At 48.9% G+C, this 20,850-nt stretch overlaps 1 protein-coding gene across 2 annotated transcripts in view; it reads left to right on the forward strand.

The window, feature by feature from the left end:
* MGRN1 (mahogunin ring finger 1) overlaps positions 1–20,850 on the forward strand; it is a 1,054,550-nt gene that overhangs the window by 153,894 nt on the left and 879,806 nt on the right. For both annotated transcript variants that reach the window (XM_069646807.1, XM_069646806.1), the window contains exon 3: positions 9,684–9,802. In XM_069646807.1, the coding sequence (XP_069502908.1) occupies positions 9,684–9,802 (119 nt within the window). The remainder of the gene's footprint in view (positions 1–9,683; positions 9,803–20,850) is intronic.

Genomic DNA, 20,850 nt, shown 5'->3' on the forward strand with positions numbered 1-20,850 from the left:
TCACATGTGTGGGTGCACCTACCTGGCCGCCAAGGGGAAAGCCTAAAACACAAGTAACCCCAAGTCTGTTGTCAGAGGGAAATCTCCGACATTCTGCTGACCGGCGCAACTTACAGATATGGGCCTCGGGTGTCCAAGCCACCGAGGAAAACAGGGAACCCCATGCATTTTCGAAAAGAGGACACCCGTGGGAATCCGCAGAGGTGTGATTTGCGCCCATCGCCCCAGATTTTTTACCCAGACAGCCCTGCAAAGTCGGAAATGTGGGGAAAAAAATGCTTTTTCCGCACATTTCGCTCGCCGCACCCATCGAAACGCGCCCCCCACAACACATGGCCTACCGTCCCGTGTTCCCACAGGTGTCCCGATGAAAACGGTACCTCACATGTGTGGGTGCACCTACCTGGCCGCCAAGGGGAAAGCCTAAAACACAAGTAACCCCAAGTCTGTTGTCAGAGGGAAATCTCCGACATTCTGCCGACCGGCGCAACTTACAGATATGGGCCTCGGGTGTCCAAGCCACCGAGGAAAACAGGGAACCCCATGCATTTTCGAAAAGAGGACACCCGTGGGAATCCGCAGAGGTGTGATTTGCGCCCATCGCCCCAGATTTTTTTACCCAGACAGCCCTGCAAAGTCGGAAATGTGGGGAAAAAACCGCTTTTTCCGCACATTTCGCTCGCCGCACCCATCGAAACACGCCCCCCACAACACATGGCCTACCGTTCCGCGTTCCCACAGGTGTCCCGATGAAAACGGTACCTCACATGTGTGGGTGCACCTACCTGGCCGCCAAGGGGAAAGCCTAAAACACAAGTAACCCCAAGTCTGTTGTCCATTCTGCCGACCGGCGCAACTTACAGATATGGGCCTCGGGTGTCCAAGCCACCGAGGAAAATAGGGAACCCCATGCATTTTCGAAAAGAGGACACCCGTGGGAATCCGCAGAGGTGTGATTTGCGCCCATCGCCCCAGATTTTTTTACCCAGACAGCCCTGCAAAGTCGGAAATGTGGGGAAAAAAATGCTTTTTCCGCACATTTCGCTCGCCGCACCCATCGAAACGCGCCCCCCACAACACATGGCCTACCGTCCCGCGTTCCCACAGGTGTCCCGATGAAAACGGTACCTCACATGTGTGGGTGCACCTACCTGGCCGCCAAGGGGAAAGCCTAAAACACAAGTAACCCCAAGTCTGTTGTCAGAGGGAAATCTCAGACATTCTGCCGACCGGCGCAACTTACAGATATGGGCCTCGGGTGTGCAAGCCACCGAGGAAAACAGGGAACCCCATGCATTTTCGAAAAGAGGACACCCGTGGGAATCCGCGTTCCCACAGGTGTCTTGATGAAAACGGTACCTCACATGTGTGGGTGCACCTACCTGGCCGCCAAGGGGAAAGCCTAAAACACAAGTAACCCCAAGTCTGTTGTCAGAGGGAAATCTCAGACATTCTGCCGACCGGCGCAACTTACAGATATGGGCCTCGGGTGTCCAAGCCACCGAGGAAAACAGGGAACCCCATGCATTTTCGAAAAGAGGACACCCTTGGGAATCCGCCGAGGTGTGATTTGCGCCCATCGCCCCAGATTTTTTTACCCAGACAGCCCTGCAAAGTCGGAAATGTGGGGAAAAAAACGCTTTTTCCGCACATTTCGCTCGCCGCACCCATCGAAACACGCCCCCCACAACACATGGCCTACCGTCCCGCGTTCCCACAGGTGTCCCGATGAAAACGGTACCTCACATGTGTGGGTGCACCTACCTGGCCGCCAAGGGGAAAGCCTAAAACACAAGTAACCCCAAGTCTGTTGTCAGAGGGAAATCTCCGACATTCTGCCGACCGGCGCAACTTACAGATATGGGCCTCGGGTGTCCAAGCCACCGAGGAAAACAGGGAACCCCATGCATTTTCGAAAAGAGGACACCCGTGGGAATCCGCAGAGGTGTGATTTGCGCCCATCGCCCCAGATTTTTTTACCCAGACAGCCCTGCAAAGTCGGAAATGTGGGGAAAAAAACGCTTTTTCCGCACATTTCGCTCGCCGCACCCATCGAAACACGCCCCCCACAACACATGGCCTACCGTCCCGCGTTCCCACAGGTGTCCCGATGAAAACGGTACCTCACATGTGTGGGTGCACCTACCTGGCCGCCAAGGGGAAAGCCTAAAACACAAGTAACCCCAAGTCTGTTGTCAGAGGGAAATCTCAGACATTCTGCCGACCGGCGCAACTTACAGATATGGGCCTCGGGTGTCCAAGCCACCGAGGAAAACAGGGAACCCCATGCATTTTCGAAAAGAGGACACCCGTGGGAATCCGCAGAGGTGTGATTTGCGCCCATCGCCCCAGATTTTTTTACCCAGACAGCCCTGCAAAGTCGGAAATGTGGGGAAAAAAACGCTTTTTCCGCACATTTCGCTCGCCGCACCCATCGAAACGCGCCCCCCACAACACATGGCCCACCGTCCCGCGTTCCCACAGGTGTCCCGATGAAAACGGTACCTCACATGTGTGGGTGCACCTACCTGGCCGCCAAGGGGAAAGCCTAAAACACAAGTAACCCCAAGTCTGTTGTCAGAGGGAAATCTCCGACATTCTGCCGACCGGCGCAACTTACAGATATGGGCCTTGGGTGTCCAAGCCACCGAGGAAAACAGGGAACCCCATGCATTTTCGAAAAGAGGACACCCGTGGGAATCCGCAGATGTGTGATTTGCGCCCATCGCCCCAGATTTTTTTACCCAGACAGCCCTGCAAAGTCGGAAATGTGGGGAAAAAAACGCTTTTTCCGCACATTTCGCTCGCCGCACCCATCGAAACACGCCCCCCACAACACATGGCCTACCGTCCCGCGTTCCCACAAGTGTCCCGATGAAAACGGTACCTCACATGTGTGGGTGCACCTACCTGGCCGCCAAGGGGAAAGCCTAAAACACAAGTAACCCCAAGTCTGTTGTCCATTCTGCCGACCGGCGCAACTTACAGATATGGGCCTCGGGTGTCCAAGCCACCGAGGAAAACAGGGAACCCCATGCATTTTCGAAAAGAGGACACCCGTGGGAATCCGCAGAGGTGTGATTTGCGCCCATCGCCCCAGATTTATTTACCCAGACAGCCCTGCAAAGTCGGAAATGTGGGGAAAAAACGCTTTTTCCGCACATTTCGCTCGCCGCACCCACCGAAACACGCCCCCCACAACACATGGCCTACCGTCCCGCGTTCCCACAGGTGTCCCGATGAAAACGGTACCTCACATGTGTGGGTGCACCTACCTGGCCGCCAAGGGGAAAGCCTAAAACACAAGTAACCCCAAGTCTGTTGTCAGAGGGAAATCTCAGACATTCTGCCGACCGGCGCAACTTACAGATATGGGCCTCGGGTGTCCAAGCCACCGAGGAAAACAGGGAACCCCATGCATTTTCGAAAAGAGGACACCCGTGGGAATCCGCAGAGGTGTGATTTGCGCCCATCGCCCCAGATTTTTTTACCCAGACAGCCCTGCAAAGTCGGAAATGTGGGGAAAAAACGCTTTTTCCGCTCATTTCGCTCGCCGCACCCATCGAAACACGCCCCCCACAACACATGGCCTACCGTCCCGCGTTCCCACAGGTGTCCCGATGAAAACGGTACCTCACATGTGTGGGTGCACCTACCGGGTGCGCAAAAGGAAAAGGGTAACCGACTGGGAACCCCAAACCATTCGCCACTGCCCATTTTGTTCATGTGGGCAACCTACAGATTTGGGCCGAGGGTGTCGCAGCCAGCAAGGGAAACAGGGAACCCCATGCATTTCCCAAAAGAGGACACCCGTGGGAATCCACAGAGGTCTGCCTTGCGCAAATTGCCCCAGTTTTTATTAGCCACAATCCCCGACAAAGTGTGATATTTGGTGGGGAAAAAACACAATGTTCACTTTGTCTGGGGTTCTGGGTAATAAATTCTGGCCCGCTTCGCGCAAATCAGACCTCTGTGCTTTCCCACGGGTGTCCTCTTTTGGGAAATGCATGGGGTTCCCCGTTTTCCTTGCCGGCTTGGACACCCTAGGCCCAAATCTGTAGGTTGCCCACATGAACAAATTGTGCTGTGGCGAAAGGCTTGGGGTTACCAGCGGGTTACCCTTTTCCTTTTGCGCCCCCGGTAGGTGCACCCACACATGCGAGGTACCTTTTTCGTCGGGACACCTGTGGGAACACAAGAAGGTATGACATCTGCTGTTGGCGACGTGTTTCGGTGAGTGGACACAGGGAAATGTCTCTGAAATTGGCCGGAAATGAAGACAATTCTCAGACATTTCGCTCTGGCCACCCACCGAAACACACCGCCAACAACACGTGGCCTACCTTCCCGTGTCCCCACACGTGTCCCGATGAAAACGGTACCTCACATGTGTGGGTGCACCTACCGGGGGCGCAAAAGGAAAAGGGTAACCGACTGGGAACCCCAAGCCATTCGCCACTGCCCATTTTGTTCATGTGGGCAACCTACAGATTTGGGCCTAGGGTGTCGCAGCCAGCAAGGGAAACAGGGAACCCCATGCATTTCCCAAAAGAGGACACCCGTGGGAATCCACAGAGGTCTGACTTACGCAAATCGGCCCAGAATGTAATACCCAGAACCACCAGCAAAGACCCACATGGGAGAAGGGTGCCCAAGGCCAGGGATATTACCGCCGACTTTGCTGGAGCCCTGGCTGCCCTGCGTTACAGCTTCTCCCCACCAAGGAGTCTCGGCAGTGTGCCAATACCTCCCCGAAGGGAAAAGCTGTAATGCAGCCCAGCCGCAACTCCAGGACAGTTGGAGGTGATCTGCCCAGACGGGCCATTCCCACCCACACCACCAACAATCCAGCCCCAGTCTCACCCACCCCACTGACAGTGGGCCCTAACCATAGAATAATAAAAAACAGTACTCACATAACGTTGCAGCTGCTCGGGTAGAAAAAGCTGTAAACAAAACAAAGAACATGTGTTACCTACGGTCACACCAGCAAAATGTAGCCCTCCCCGGGGGCAGATAGGGGGGGGGGTTGTCCTGCACTCCTCCCTGGGCTCAGGCGTCCGTTCCTAGGAGCAGATATCTGGTCCCAGGAAGGGCTGCATGACTTGGCACCCACTCCATTGCGGGTGGGGGGGAGGGGGTCAACGCCCCATCCCATTAGAAAATTCCCTGACCCTTTGGGGTGCCCCACCGCCCCCCCTAAAAAGCGTTCCACCATTTTCATTTTTTTCCTTTGGTAACCCAACTCCCCTTGGTCCAGAGGGTCACATTGGTGTGCCAATCTGGCGCCGGGGTGCCCAAACCTTACTGCCCCACCCACTGGGGGGGGCCTGTCCCACCATTTTTGGGGGCCCTCTTCCCCCTCACCCCAAATGGCTGGGGGACACACCTCATGCAGGCCTCCCTGGGCCTCCTCCAAACGGCTGCGTGATGTACACCCCACCTCCATTTGGGGTGAGGGGGGAGAGGGCCACCCCAAAAGGTGGGGCAGGACCCTCAATAGATGGGGCAGTATGGTTTGGGCACCCTGGGGGCAGATAGCCACACTAATGTGGCCATCTGCACCAAGCAAAGTTGGGTAAACAAAAAAAAATATACAAAACCACAGGCTGCTTTTTAGGGGGGGCTGAGGGCCACCCTAAATTGGCAGCGCATGATGTACCGCAACGGGGGGTGGCCCTCAACCCCCCCCACCCCAAATGGAGGGCCCCACCTCATGCAACCCTCCCTGGGGGCAGATATCTGCTCCTAGGAAGGGGCATCTGACCCCAGGGAGGGATGCATGAGGTGAGGCCCCCCCTATCTGCGCCCAGGGAGGGTTGCATGAGGTGGGGCCCTCCATTTGGAGTGGGGGGGGGTTGAGGGCCACCCCCCGTTGCGGTACATCATGCGCTGCCAATTCAGGGTGGCCCTCAGCCCCCCCTAAAAAGCAGCCTGTGATTTTGTATATTTTTTTTTGTTTACCCAACTTGGCTTGGTGCAGATGGCCACATTAGTGTGGCTATCTGCCCCCAGGGTGCCCAAACCATACTGCCCCATCTATTGAGGGTCCTGCCCCACCTTTTGGGGTGCCCCCCCCCACCCCACCCCCAATGGCTGGGGGACACACCTCATGCAGGCCTCCCTGGGCTTCCTCCAAACGGCTGCGTGAGGTACACCCCACCTCCATTTGGGGTGAGGGGGGAGAGGGCCACCCCAAAAGGTGGGGCAGGACCCCCAATAGATGGGCCAGTAGGGTTTGGGCACCCTGGGGGCAGATAGCCACACTAATGTTGCCACCTGCACCAAGCCAAGTTGGGTAAACAAAAAACAAAATGCAAAATCACAGGCTGCTTTTTAGGGGGGGCTGAGGGCCACCCTAAATTGGCAGCGCCTGATGTACCGCAACGGGGGGTGACCCTCAACCCCCCCCACCCCAAATGGAGGGCCCCACCTCATGCAACCCTCCCTGGGGGCAGATAGGGGGGGGCCCCACCTCATGCATCCCTCCCTGGGGTCAGATGCCCCTTCCTAGGAGCAGATATCTGCCCCCAGGGAGGGTTACAAGGGGTGCCCCCTTTCTACTTCAGTTGGGGGGGCACCCTCCCATGGGGGGACACCCCCCTTTCATTCAGTAAAAATATCCATGGTGGCTAGTGGCCCCCACCCCTTCCCCCACCCCTGTTTCCCATCATTTCATTTTTTTTTTTTCATTTTACATTCCCTTGGGGCAGATGGTCAGCCATCTGCCCCAGGGTTCACATGCACGTGCCCCCATGCTTTGAGGTCGGGAGGGGGGAGAGGGCTGCTTACCTGAAGCAGCCCCCTTCCCCCCCCACCTCACAAAGAGATCCATGGTAGTCTAGTGGGTTGCTGGTCACGGATCGAGCGCTCTGCGCCGATCCGTGACCAGCAATGCCTCATATGTGGTGTCCTTGGAAAGGGGAGAAAGTCCCCTTTCCAGGGACACCACTTTTTGTTCAATCCCTGGTGGCCCAGTGGGCCCCAGGGCCCAAAACCCGCTCCCACCTCCCCCCATCCCTCAGATTATTATTTTTTTTTTAATATATATTTCCCTGGGGGCAGATGGCCAGCCATCTGCCCCCAGGGTTCATTTTCATGTGTCCCCATGCTTTGGGGGCCGGGGGGGGGGAGAGGGCTGCTTACCTGAAGCAGCCCCCCTCCCCCCCAACTCACAAACAGATCCATGGTGGTTCAGTGGGTTGCTGGTCACGGATCAGCGCTCTGCGCTGATCCCTGACCAGCAATGCGGCATATGAGTGGTGTCCCTGGAAAGGGGAGAAAGTCCCCTTTCCAGGGACACCACTTTTAGCTCAATCCCTGGTGGCCCAGTGGGCCCCAGGGCCCAAAACCCCCTCCCACCTCCCTCCTTCCCTCGATTTTTTTTTTTTTTCCCCCCCACCCCTGGGGGCAGTGATCATCTGCCCCCAGGGGTCCCTGGCGCTGTGGCCCCATGCTTTGGGGCCACGGGGGAAGGGGGCCGCTTACCTAGTAAGCAGCCCCCCCTCCCCCACGCGTCACAAAAGGATCGTCTTTGATCCGTGACGTTGCTGCCCGCGGATCGAGGCGCCCTGCGCCCGATCCGCGGGCAGCAAAGCCACACAATGGGTACCGTTGGAAAGGGGAAGATCTCCCCTTTCCAACGATACCCGCCTCGATCTCCGGCTTGAAATACAGCCGGAGATCGAGGCGGAACAAGAAGGGCACTCACCTTCTCTCTCCAACGCAGCAGCCGAAAATGGCTGCTGCGGTGGAATTGCTTTCAGTTTCACGCCGACGTGCGTCACGCACGTCGGCGTGTAACTGAAGGAAATCCAACCCCCGGGCAGTGAGGGGGGACCTCCCCCTCACATAGCCCGGGGGTTGGATTACAGTTTTGAGCGATCCCTGCTTTGCAGGGATCGCTCAAAACAAGGTGCCAAAAAGGACGAGCTATCTCGTCCTTGGCACTGCGTGTGCACTTCCAAGGACGAGATACCTCGTCCTTGGCACTTAAAGGGTTAAGGCCATCGTCCATAAGCTTAATGGTAGCCATTTCTGTGCAGCATCTGGGTCCTAAACCAGATTGGTAGGACTGAAGGAAGTTGTTGGCTTCAATGTGTTTGAGGCCTTGCGTGGCTTCTGCTTTTACAGGATCTTTCTTAGGAAGGGAAGATTGGTGATGGGACGGTAGTTGCCGAGGTCGTTAGTGTCCAGTATTGGTTTCTTGAGGAAGCGTGAGGATTTGTCTGGTCTTCAGGGTCGTGGGGAAGGTTCCTTGAGGGAGCAGTTGATGATTGCTAGGTAAGGGAGGAGTGCTTCAGTTGGAAGGGTCTTGAGTACGGAGGCAGGGAGAATGTCGCCCGTGTAAGATGTGGCCTTGATGAATGCTAGTCTGGCAGTGAGGTCTTCCAAAGTCAGTGTCTTGAAAGTTGCTCAGGTAGTTGTGGTTTTGTGACATGAGATGCATAATGTGCTGTCAGATGTGGTGTTGGTGTCCATGTGTTGGCGAATCGTGCTGATCTTGTTGATAAAGGAGTTGATGGCAGTGGATTATTTGATGCAGTGCGGTATGGGTGTGTCGGGCAGAGGATTGATACAGTGCTTGATGGCTTTGAAGAGGGCTCTGCTTGCTTCTTGACCTTGGCTGTGGTGTTTTGGTAGTAACTGGCCTTGGCAATGGTGATCAGTCATCTGTGTGTAGCACGCAGTTTCTTGAGCAGGGCTAGGTCGGATGAATGCAGGATTTTCGTAAGTCTTTCCTTGTTTTCTGATGGTTCCTTTGTTGAAGTTGAGTTTTGGGGTGTAGCAGGGTGCAGAAGGTTTAGGCTTGAGGGTGCGTTGTTTCACGCGGGCGTGGTGGTTGATGTGAGGTTCTGATCCTGTGCATGTTTTTTTCTTAATCTCTGGCGACTATGGAATTTCCAGCACCCCTCATGGCGCAGACTGGCACCACGGGACATCGAAGCACACTAATAAAGGGGATTATGCAGGGATAGAAATTAAAAACTTGCACCTGCTTTTTAGGAGTCTTGTACAACACCAAGGAATGACAATATTATGTGACAGAAAAATGAATTCCTTCATTGTCACTGTTTGACCAACAATTTGTCCCTCTTGAATTACTGTTGCTCAAACTGCACTTCCTCATTGGCATTGTGCCAAAACCTGCCTATACCCAATTCAACTCTCCTCTAGGCTAGACCACCCCACTTTATCTATGCTGTTGGCCGAATTTAATGGTCAGTAGACCATCAGGGATTGTCTTTTTAAAGTTACACCCAGTATTTTTTGGGGTGCTTTCTCCTCATTCTTTTCAGCATTCCTGGAGATCGAAGTAAGCCACTCACCCTTGATCTGACTCTTGCTCCCCACCACCCAGAGAATGGGAGTGAGTTGTTGAAGGCCCAGTGCCAGGCGCCTCCAACCAACCCTCTGAAAATGCCTCCCCATTGCTTTAGTGGAAGATCCTTCCTGGGAAACATGCATCTGCTGATTAGTAACTCTGCCCTCGAGTTGCCTTACATTATGCTTTACTTATGTTTTTTCATAAGTCTCTGGTCTGTAACGTGCAATCCCAAGTCTGTTTTTTCTTCAGGGTTTTACAATATGTTTTAATATATTTATTGTGTGCTCATGAAAAATAACTGTCCTAATGTAAATGTGTTTCAAACGTGTAATTCCACTGACTATCATTTATTTAGGCAACTACTTCGCCAGTCACTTTTTTATGGGCGGTGAGAAGTTTGACACTCCTCATCCAGAGGGCTATCTATTTGGAGAGAACATGGATCTCAACTTTCTTGGGAACAGGCCAGTACAGGTAACCAGGCTTTTAATCTTCAATTGGCTATATATATTTGGGTTTGCTTCTTAAAGAGGTTTTGTAGTGTTCATTCAAAGTTGGATTAGCTTGCTTTGAGAGACTGAAGAAGGCATGTGCTTGCACCCTTTTCACAAAAGGCAGTTGGTAACAGTGATCTGTTATTAACATAGCGATTTTGCTGGCTATGAAGACCGTTCATTCATATGTTTTCTTCAGTAATTTATTGAACAGATCTGTTTTTCAAATATGGTTTAGGTGGCTCCTAGGCAACAGCAGTGTACACTAGCTTTTCAAGCTGCTATTTTTTTTACTGCATTCCATAATTCCCTCGTTGATGGCTACATTTTACTACAATCAGTATATTCTACATCTTAATTTTGGGGAAGTGGAAGACAAGGTGTTAAGTCCTGTGCCTCTTCCACCACCCCCAACACTCCCAAGTGGGTAAGTGAATGCGGGGGTAGAGGGATCAGGGTTCAGGCTCCCAAAAAGCTAATGGAATCTGTTCTCATGAAATATCAATTGTATACTATGATTTAATCATTTTTTATTAATGGTATTTTGTAGATCGATTAAAGCTATTGGGTTCAAAAGCATTGTGTGAACATGTTTTCATTCTGGCCTACATGTCTTATAGTCCTTGGCGAACAAAAAGACCAAGTTGCATGTAGACAAGTTACAGATTCATTCATGCTACAAACAAAATGTTAATGGTGTAGCAGGTGATCAAGCACTTTTGTCCAAAGTGAATCAAAAGTGTATACAACTGCCAAGTACAAGACTTACTTCGTAGAACAGAACTAAAACTAATATCATGAACTTGTTTAGTGTATTTAGGTATTGTATATACGCCCTAATGAATGGTATCATTTTGCCCTTATTGTGATAATCATAAGTATTTAAACCCAGATCACCTCTTCTGCCTTGATACATCAAGCCATTCAAACACATGCAGAGTCAGGCAATCAAAAGGCACACTCTGTAAATAGGTTAACATATCTGGGCCTTCAAAATGGGGCCTAAGAAAAATCTTCCTAACATAAGCATAAAATAATTCAACAGAAGGAAAATGTTAAATTATACCTGCTAATCTAAGAGAAACAACACATACATTCTAATGAAAAATGCATGACTACATCTCCTCTCTAGCCAGCGACCCTGCCAGTAAACCTTTCAGGATTATGGCTTAGTTACAATGAATAAATCCAGGTGCATTTTGGGTTACAATTAACATAGTTAGAGTATTTGTGGCTTGGTTTTCAGTGCATAGATAAATATATATAATGCATAGATAAGTATTTGTAGGTGGATATAGTTACAATTTACATAGTTACAGGTAAGCATATGTGTATGTGTAGTCACAGTGGTAGATACAGTTAACATAATTACCGATATGTGTATATGCCTGGGTGCACATTGTAGGTAGCAGGTTACGGCGGAGAGAGAGGAGGGGAACATAGGTAGCTGTGATTTATTGGTCTTTGTGACGTAGCCAGCTGCGGGTGTTGCGTCTAAAGCTGTTGTAAGATTGGTCTCTTCTTAATTCAACTGGTAAGGCATTCCAGTGCTGGGCTGCTTTTACTGAGAAGCTATTACCACCTGTTTTTTGTAGGCGGAATCTGGGTATTTGGAGACCGTATGAGTTGGCTATTCTGATTGGGCGTGTAGAGGGTTTTCTGGTTATTCTTTCCTTCAGGTATGGTGGTGCTGCATTATCTAGGCATTTGAAGGTTAGGGTGACCATGTTAAGGAGGATCCGGTCAGTGATTTATAGCCACTCGTGATTTCTCCTGGCGTTGGAGATGTGATCTCTGGCAGGGAGGTTCAGGGCTGTTCTAAGCGCGTTGTTTCGGAGAGTCAGTAGTTTATTCATGATGTATTTGTTAGCTCCTGCATAAAGTACATTGCAGTAGTCCAATTTGGAGAGGATGAGAGCATTGGCTAGAATGATGCAGCTAGCTGGAGAAAGGAAGGGTCTACATGCTTTAATGTGTTTGCCGGTGTAGGCCGTGGATGAGGCCAAGGAGGTTACTTGTTTTTTTAAGGAGAGAGTGGAGTCCAAGTAAAAGCCTAGGGTCTTCACGTCTTTAGCAACTGTGATTATGTTGCCGTCTATGTTGAAGGCCTTATAGTTGTCATTGAGCTTTTTTAAATGACTAGTTGAGCCAAGGATTAGGATCTCAGTTTTATCGTCATTCAGGCAGAGGCCATGGGTTGCCATCCATGCCTGAATGAGGGTATAGATTTCATTCACTAAGGCTGTATCTAGAAGAGGAACATAGGCACAACACTGAGGTAGCTATTGTGAAAATCGAGAAGTGTATGAAATTCTGGGTGAAGTTGCCCCTAGCAATGATGGGACGAGGTGCAATGCTGAAGATGGTGGTCCTACCTAGGCTCCTGCATTATTTTGGTAACATTCCATACATGATACCCAAGAAGTTCTTTTCCAAACGGAACGGTATGTGTAGGGATTTCCTGTGGCATGGTGCTCGGAACAGAGTGGCGCTATGGAAGCTGCAAAACTTTTATGAAAAAGGGGGGATAAAACTGCCTAATTATGAGGTTTATTATGTGGCTAGCCAGCTGCAATATGTGGCCAAATGGCACTCGGATGAAGCAACCCCTGAATTCAGGTTGTTTGGACATGATTGCGCCCCATTTCACTTAAGAGAGATGATCTGGCTGTCCAAGACAGAAATGGGAGAGCGCCCTAGGATGATGATGATGATGCTTGGGTGGAAGATGTGGCGCCGGGCATGCCGGATGATAGAGAACCCATTCCCATGCTCTCCGCAGGTACCACTGGTTGCAGTAGCAGGGGAAGATAAGCAGCTGAGGATGATAATCAGCAACCGCTGGGAATCGGTGGGGTTGGTAACGTTAAGCGACATCTGGCAAGAGGGGACCATTACGGATTTTGAAGTGCTTGGGGAGGAAACGGGGTTGCACACGGGCCAGTACATTACATATCACAGAATGGTGCAGAGAATCCGGAAAACATGGGCTGAAACAGTATTGGCAGAAGAACCAGATGCTACTATAGAACCAATATATGATATATCGGAAGGCGGGGCATGAGATTTTTATCCAGGTTTGAAAATACTGGACGACAAGCATGTCCCAAATGTGACGAAGAAAAGGCTGACATGATGCATATGTTTTGGTCATGCCCAGTAATTTAGCGTTTCTGGGGTAAAGTGGCACAGAAACTAGCGGAAAAGGGGGTCACGATCATTATAGATGCAGCCTGGGCCTGCTTGCTGGAGAGGTTCCGTAGATCACAGAAACTTAAGCACGTCGGTAAACTGAAAGACCTAGCATATGTGCTTGCAAAACGAAGGATTGCCATAGGTTGGAAGACATGTCACAGGACACGGGTGGAGGTGTGGTGGAAAGAGCTGCAGAAATGGTCGGAGGCAGAAACGATGGTATGGCAAGAGGCAAGTAATGCAGGGGGAGAGGAGGAGGCAGGAACCCTGATGGCATGGAATTCATTATTAGCGGAATTGTTTGGAACAATACAAGATCTGACAGAATCCACGGGAAGCGAGACCCCGCCATGTGTGGCAGATATAGAGGGTGAAGAATGAATAGGCTCACAAAGGGGGGTGGGATGGGTGGAGCAGTGACCAAAATTAAGTAGTGAATAATTGAACTGTTGATATAAGCACTGTGTCTTTGGTTTGTATTGTTGTTTGGTTTGAATAAAATTAATTTAAAAAAAATAATAGGATAATGGGATCAAAGATCGACTACAGTTGTAGCTTACTAATTGGTACCCCACAATTTGAGATCAATCGTTTACTGGCAAATAGCACCACTGTGTTTCTTGGACACCTTGTGGGCTTCCCTTGCTTCTGGAGTCCAGCACTCTGTTGAGTTGGATCGGGCTTGGGTAATCCTGCTTCGGGAGGGTCCTTAGGATCCTGGAGCTCGAGTCCCGCTTAAAAACGATGCACTAGTTCCTGGTGTTCCTGTCCCATGGCACTCGGTTCCAGTAGCAGCAAAGAGGAACAACCAGGAGAAGGGTTCCAGTCAAGTTTGTCTTGGGGTCAGTTGGTCCCACCAACGCAAGGGAAGAAGTCGTCCATTCCGGGCTTCTCTAGTCGATAAGAAAATTGGAGCTTCAGCACTGCAGCAGGGCTTCACCGGGCAAACCAACCGTCCAGGTGGGTGCAGCAAGATTCTCTTCCAGTTTCTTCTTTGGTTCCTTCGTCCAGCGGTCAACTCTGCCTTCCTTGCTAAAGACCTCCTTGCTAAAGACCTTTTATGCAGGTCTCTCCCATTCATTTGCAGCTTAGCTGTCACTCACACAGCAGGGTTGCTGTCCTCCAAGGACAACCAGCCAGCCAATCACCTTTGGGTGCATTCCTGTAACCAAAGAGACTAAGCACAGGGAGTTTCGGGAACCTCCCTCGCTTCCTGCCCTGCCAGACTGTTGGAGCCAGAGGCGGGCTTCACCCGTGATTCTCGCCAAACACAAAACAAACAAAGGGACCAAACCTGGTTTGGCGCACAGAGTAAAACCCAAGAAAGGCCTCACAAGCAAGAAATGGCAAGAAAAGAAGACTGGGGTCATTTTGACAAAATGGGCACCCATGGATGCAATACTGCAGCTGAGGATTCAGCCTGCGGTAAAAACGCACAATGGTAGGAAAATTAAACCACTGCCACCAGCCATTAATTGTAGTGAGGGTAACATAAAAATGTTACATGAGAAAGTAGAAAAAAGGGGATACTAAGTAACCCCCCAGCACTCCACATACAATGGTGTGTGCTGGGTCTACAAAGAAAAAGGTAAGTAAAGTCAATTTCACTTTACTACTCTTGGATACAGTAGTTTATCCAAGAGAAGGCATTTAAACCTTAAGAGAAATCCAAAGGACTTCTGTGACACTGCACTGAAGGTGCTCTGTGTCACAATACAAAAGGTGATGCCTATGGAGTTTGTCAGCCTCTAAAACTAAAAGAAACACTGAGTCCAAATCACATAAAAATACATGAGTGAGAAAAAGGTCTCTCATTCCAGGATAAAAATGAAAAGTCCTAAAGTCCAGCAAAAGAGCTAGGGGTCTCTAAGGTAGAAGGGAATTGGCACAGACATGTGAATTCTCCCTAACAGGAGCAAATAACCTAGCATTTTCAAAAGTCTCTGATTTTACCCAATGAGGAGGTTCTGTGGGAATGTAACTGTAAATAAGTAAAAGGTACATCCTGACAAGTTGAACTTTGTGTTTGGCACTGAAGGGGTCTAGCTTGGGGAATGGAACCCTAAGAGGACTAACAAAGGTGAATACTTAATTGAGAAAACAAGGAGGCATACACATGGGGAAGGGAACCTTGAGGGGCCTGAGAGAAACTGTTCTATTGTTGTTGTGTCTGAAACTTGGAAGGATTGAAGCTTGGCGAAGAGAATCTCCAGGAACTAAAGCCATTAGTGCAAGAACTTTGTGGAGAACACTTAACGAACAACCTCTTCTTTGATTGTGCTGAACTTTGATGATACTGACCAAGCCACACCTGGTTAGAAGACCACCTGAACCAGCCTTGGAATATATTTCTTTTTGAATCACTATTTTTCTTTAAATCAACTTCCTTGCACATTTTATCAGCGAGTGAGGGCAAGCATAGGTTTAGAAACAGACCGATCATGGTTTTGGACTGTCAGACCTCCACAGCCCTTAGAAAAATCTGTTGAGGGAACCATCCCTTTAGAGTTAGGGCCAGTTTGGTATTACACCAACCGTGGCATTCTAGTAAATACAGGTTTTGAAACTATAATACTTGAGTCTGTGTCTCTCTTGATACCATGCCTGTATCATGCAGTTACTATATCTGTTTTTTATTTTTCTTCCCACTGTAATAAACTGTATTAATCTTTTAGAGCTGAGATGGTGTTACAAGTCTGACGTGACCTTAATTTATAGGCAAAGAATCTATTTGCCTTATTGGAATGAGAGTGATAGAAATGTTTTGTTTTAAGAAGGGAATAGGTTGTAGATTCAGATCTATAGTCAACTCGGCTCTTGCTTCCATCATTTACCTCTATATTTTAAGTGGTCGGTTGGGCTTATGTAGCATCTGTAGGGCTACTCTTTTACCCATCAGGTACTTGCGCAGCTGGGATTTTTTTTATATTCAGAGGCTTTACTAATTACCTTGCCAGATATCACCAGTTTAAAAACTTCCATCAAAGTGGGAATTGAAAACCTGACCGTCATATTTTCCCTAAAAGTATTTAGTCATATGATCCGTAAGTGACTGAATTCCTGTTTTTTGAATAATGAATAGCTCCAGCACCATTGCCTGTTTTTGTCTCCCATCTGAACTTTTTTTGATAATGTAAAGGCGATGAGGGAGTGGTCAAAAGATGCTTGTTCTGCAATGACAGATGGGAAGTGAGTTAACAGGTGAGCAGTCTGCAGTGGAGCGAGGCTCCTTGTTCATGTGCTCATTTGCTTTGGTCTACTGTAATCCATTGTGCAACATTGTATTGCACGGACTCACCTGGACTTCAAACAAAAAACGGATTTAGCGCATTAGTGCGCGTGTTGGCAAGTTAGTTAACAAGTGAGCAGTCTGCGGTACGCAGTGTGTGCTTAAACACCTACCTGCAAAAAACCTTGGGGTCATCTTCGACTCCACACTCTCCTTCTCTCCTCACATATCCGATGTCTCTAAGAAGTCACACTACCAGCTACACCTCCTCAGAGGTATCCTTACTTTCCTCTCCTTCCCCCAGAAGCTCACTGTCTCTAGAGCGCTGGTTCTCTCAAAGCTGGACTATTGAAACAGCCTCCATCTAAATCTGCCCGCCTCTACTCTCCACCCTTTGCAACTCATCCAGAACAGGACTGCGAAACTTGTCCTTGGCCTCAAGCCCAAGGGCCGTATCTCTCCAGGACTGAAATCACTGCACTGGCTCCCAGTGACTGCGAGGATAAAGTTCAAAACCCTCTGCATTGTCCACAAGGCCGTCTGGGGCCTTGGGCCAAAATACCTTCAACTCTCTCTTCCTAAATATCTTCCTTCTCGAGCTCTTCGCTCATCCGCCTCCAACTCCCTCAGGGTCAGCCGCTTCTCCAAACAACGAGTTGGGGGCAGATCTCTCTCCGCTCCAGGGGCCTCTCTCTGGAACAGCCTTCCTGCCTCCCTGAAACTTGAGGAGAACCATCTCCGGTTCCGGAAGCACCTCAAAACCTTCCTCTTTGCCTCCGCTTTCTCTCCCCCTATCCCCTACTAATACTACTGAGACTGCACTGAATCTGCAAATGGGCCACTCACCGTTTTCGGTCCTTGGCCCAGCCACTCTCCCCTGCACTGCCTCCATGGCAACCCCTGCACTCGGGACTGTGTCTTTATCCCTACAGCCCCCCTTCCCAGCATTTGTCTGCACTTAATTCGCACTTGCCACCAGCTTGCCCTTGTTTTTTATCCTGTTTGCTGTATGCTATTAACCCTGTACTGCACTTTCCCCTCTCCCTTTCCCCCTTGCACTTTTCCCTTTCCCTCTACCCTTTGCACTTGCACGATCTGAATGACACCTGGCCTAGTAGGATCGTTGTCTGTCTCCCCTTGTCCCCCCCCTGCCTCGTCGCGCCTTGAAACACTTGTGTATAGGCGCGTTACAAATGCCATATCATATACCTGTGGGACATTTCCTGACGTGCTGGGAATGGTAAGCTTGATTTACATTTATTCCAGACCTGTGAGTGCATAAACTTAGTAAGTGTGAGCAATGAGACCGTGTGTGGTGAAGGAACAGCTCATCTGTCAGTCAGGTAACTGGGCACGTTATATCTACGGGTCGGTAGATTTCACTAGCGTCTCCTTGACGAAAGGCATTGGAAATTACTGTGTTGCTGTGCAGAGACAATTCGTTGGTCCGCACTCTGTGACTGAGCGAGGATTAGCCCTTCATCGAATATCAGACATAAGCAGCGTTATATGAGGAGGCAACAAGGGGGAAAATTGAGCCCTTGTGATAAGTGATCAGTGCTACTCTCGATTTCGCTTAACCCTACGTTGTGTGTCTGAACAGAGTAACAGATTAAATCGAAGTAACTTCAAGTACCCCAGCTAAAATGCAGGGGAAAAAGCGTTATAATCTAAGGAGTTCAGAAGAAGCACCTTTTTGACAGAGGTTGTGTGCAATCCACAGGACGAGGTGCTCAATTCTAATCTACAGGAATGTGAAAAAATTACAGCTTTTTTTGACAGGCTGAGTTCAAGTCATATAGTTACGCCTTACGAACTGCACAATGTTTTAACGATTCTGATAAACGACGGACTGAACGAATGTGTCGATCTATTGTGTCCGGTCCTAAGAGAACCTGAAAGAAGAGCAAGTATGTCATTGACTAATGTTTGTACCAGCTTGGAAGAGGAAATATGTGCACAAGAACTTTGGTTAAGCAGATTAAATGTTTCACCTCGTTTGTATGAGACTCGGACTGAACGAGATGGTTTGAATGTGACAGACGATCAAGTTCCTCTCTGGAGGAAGATGATACAGCGCTCTTGAGTGGGACAAGGTCGGCAAATCACTCCAAAGGGGAGGACAGGTCAAGTTTGCCCTTTTTAAGATGAGAATGGGCAAAATAATATGTTACTGGATGCGGGAACAAGTCCCTTAATTGCTCTAAACATTGTTTTACAGTCTTTCATTATATTATGTGACACGGTTGTAATTGAAGTAAGAACTAATGCTGTTTTACTGAATGAAGTGTACTCCTTATTATTAAAAAAAAAAAAAAGATCCCAGGCTCATCATTAATCAGCAGGATAGTAACTCTAATGACACTACAAGTAAGCATCTGGAAGTAGATAAAGTCATGCCTATTCTCACTGAAAGAAAGAACTGTGGGAATTGTCCCCAGTGTAAGATGGTTAAACAAAATAATCACAAGGAGGGCAAAAAGACCAAGAATATGAACAATTACATGGCGCACAATAACAGAGGGTCTAGGAAATTTCTTAGACAAATACTTAACTTATCAATCGGTGGGGACGCACTTGATACCAGAGGTTTTAGTGATGAATCATGATGAATCATGCTCTGCCGAATATTGCCTTTCACAGCACCAATTATGAGAGTGAGGGGAATTACATTTTGGTGAATGGAGATGATACTCAAGTGGTCACACAGAGTATCAATGCTGAAGTGAATGAAAAAATACCGAAGACTTGGAAGATTGGTAAGAGTAAAAATCAAAGTAGGAATAAGGTGCAAAAAAAGAAAGGTTTGCGGCGCTGGTTCTGCACAAATATGAATGAAGATGATGAAAGATACAAAAATAAGGTTGTGGAAGAGGTTTCAAAGTCAGTTGAAACACAATCATGTTAAGGGGGTTGTATTTGGGATAGTAGAAGAGTCTCAAGATAGTGAGAGGGGAAGGAGGAAGGATGATAGAGGGGGGTCTACACAGGCATCAGATGCATCGAATGCACTGGTTATAGGTAGAGGTATGAAGTGAAGCAACATTGTTAACCAGACCTTCCAGGATTTTACGGCATGAAATGGCAAATTTTGCGGCACAAACCTTTATTTATTGCGGCATTTTTGCGGGACATTTTGTATTAACTGGAGTGTGTAAGATTGCCACATTGCAGGAAATAGGCAGAGTGCAAGGCTACAAGAGAGCCAAGGTATCATTATTATGTATCTTTTGTATTAATTTAATAGGAAGAGTCCCAGATGTCTCTGGCATGGCAGAACATTGTTTGATTTGGCTACATTTCTGGTTTAATGTTCATGCCTATTTAATAGTATTAACTAAATTGATCATTATCAATTGTAATGCTGAAAATATTCCCCTTATATGTTCTCCAATCCCCCAAACACCCACACACCTCTCTCACCAACACACATCTCACCAACTCTCTATTACAACTTACAATACTTAACCTCTCACTCTGTCATACAAATACTCACGTGCTAGGTCACACTGTCAAGTCACAATTTGCACTGCCCAGCCCCTGCCACACTCCAAATCATACTCCCAGCTCACACCTTACACACTACAATTCCTCCCGCAATTTACAGTCCTTCATTCTTTTGTGCTGCTTCTGCGTCTTGCATCCTTTCTCCCATGCTATCTCACTCTTCCCTCATCCTTTTTCCCAATCTGCAGCTCACTGCCTCTTTCTGGCCAACCGCTTCTTCTCTGCTTTCTGGCTCACTGACCACACGCTCCCTCTACTTTCGGTACCTCTGCTCACTTTCAGATTTCTCTCCCACCGCATCACTGCTTCCTCTGCACTCTTGTGCAGCGCTTCCTCCTCTGACCCACTGCTCTCCCTCTGCTTTCTTGCCCATCACATCACATCTCACCCATCACTCTCCCTCTCTCTCATAGTGTAACCATTTTTTTATTTTCTTTAAATGTAGATTTTGACCCAGTTCCTCAAATAATGGGGCATTTAAAAAAAGAACGGAGGATGTGCTATTTTTAGACAACCCATTTTTGGAAATGAGCAGGTCACCTTATTCTCAAAGGTGACCGGCGCATTTCCACAGGCTTGAGCTGGTGCGCAAATTGTGCGCTGGCCAGCTGCCTTGAATGGTGTTCTGGGTTGTTTGACCGAAGTGTAATTATTTGCGGCGGAATTGACCGTAGTCCATTTCGCTGCAAATTGATTTGCACTTCAGCCAAACAACCCAAAATGTACCTTTAACCACCACCCCACCCGCTCCCCTACTTAACTGCTTGGTCGCTGCCGCTTCCCCTGCAACCCTGCGGTGCCAGATCCGTCCCTCGAACGCGGGTTGGATCCGACTCTGCAGGGTCCCTTTTTCGTTATTTTCTTTTTTTTCTGTCCCCACCTCCAATTTTGAGGAAAAAGGGGAAAACACTTCTGCAACCACCCTAGACCAAAAATACTGAACATGGGGAGCAGGTGACACCCCTGCAACACATGTTCAGTATTTATCAAAATCAACTGAATAGTACTGGATGAAATAGGTCAAATTGTAACATTCGATAGATTTTTGTCATCAAAATGGCCAGTACTTTGAATAGAATCGCTCTCCCGACAGTGTT

The sequence above is a fragment of the Ambystoma mexicanum genome, chromosome 2q (assembly GCF_040938575.1).
Source record: "Ambystoma mexicanum isolate Mex_15411 chromosome 2q, UKY_AmexF1_1, whole genome shotgun sequence".
NCBI classification, from domain to species: Eukaryota; Metazoa; Chordata; class Amphibia; order Caudata; family Ambystomatidae; genus Ambystoma; species Ambystoma mexicanum.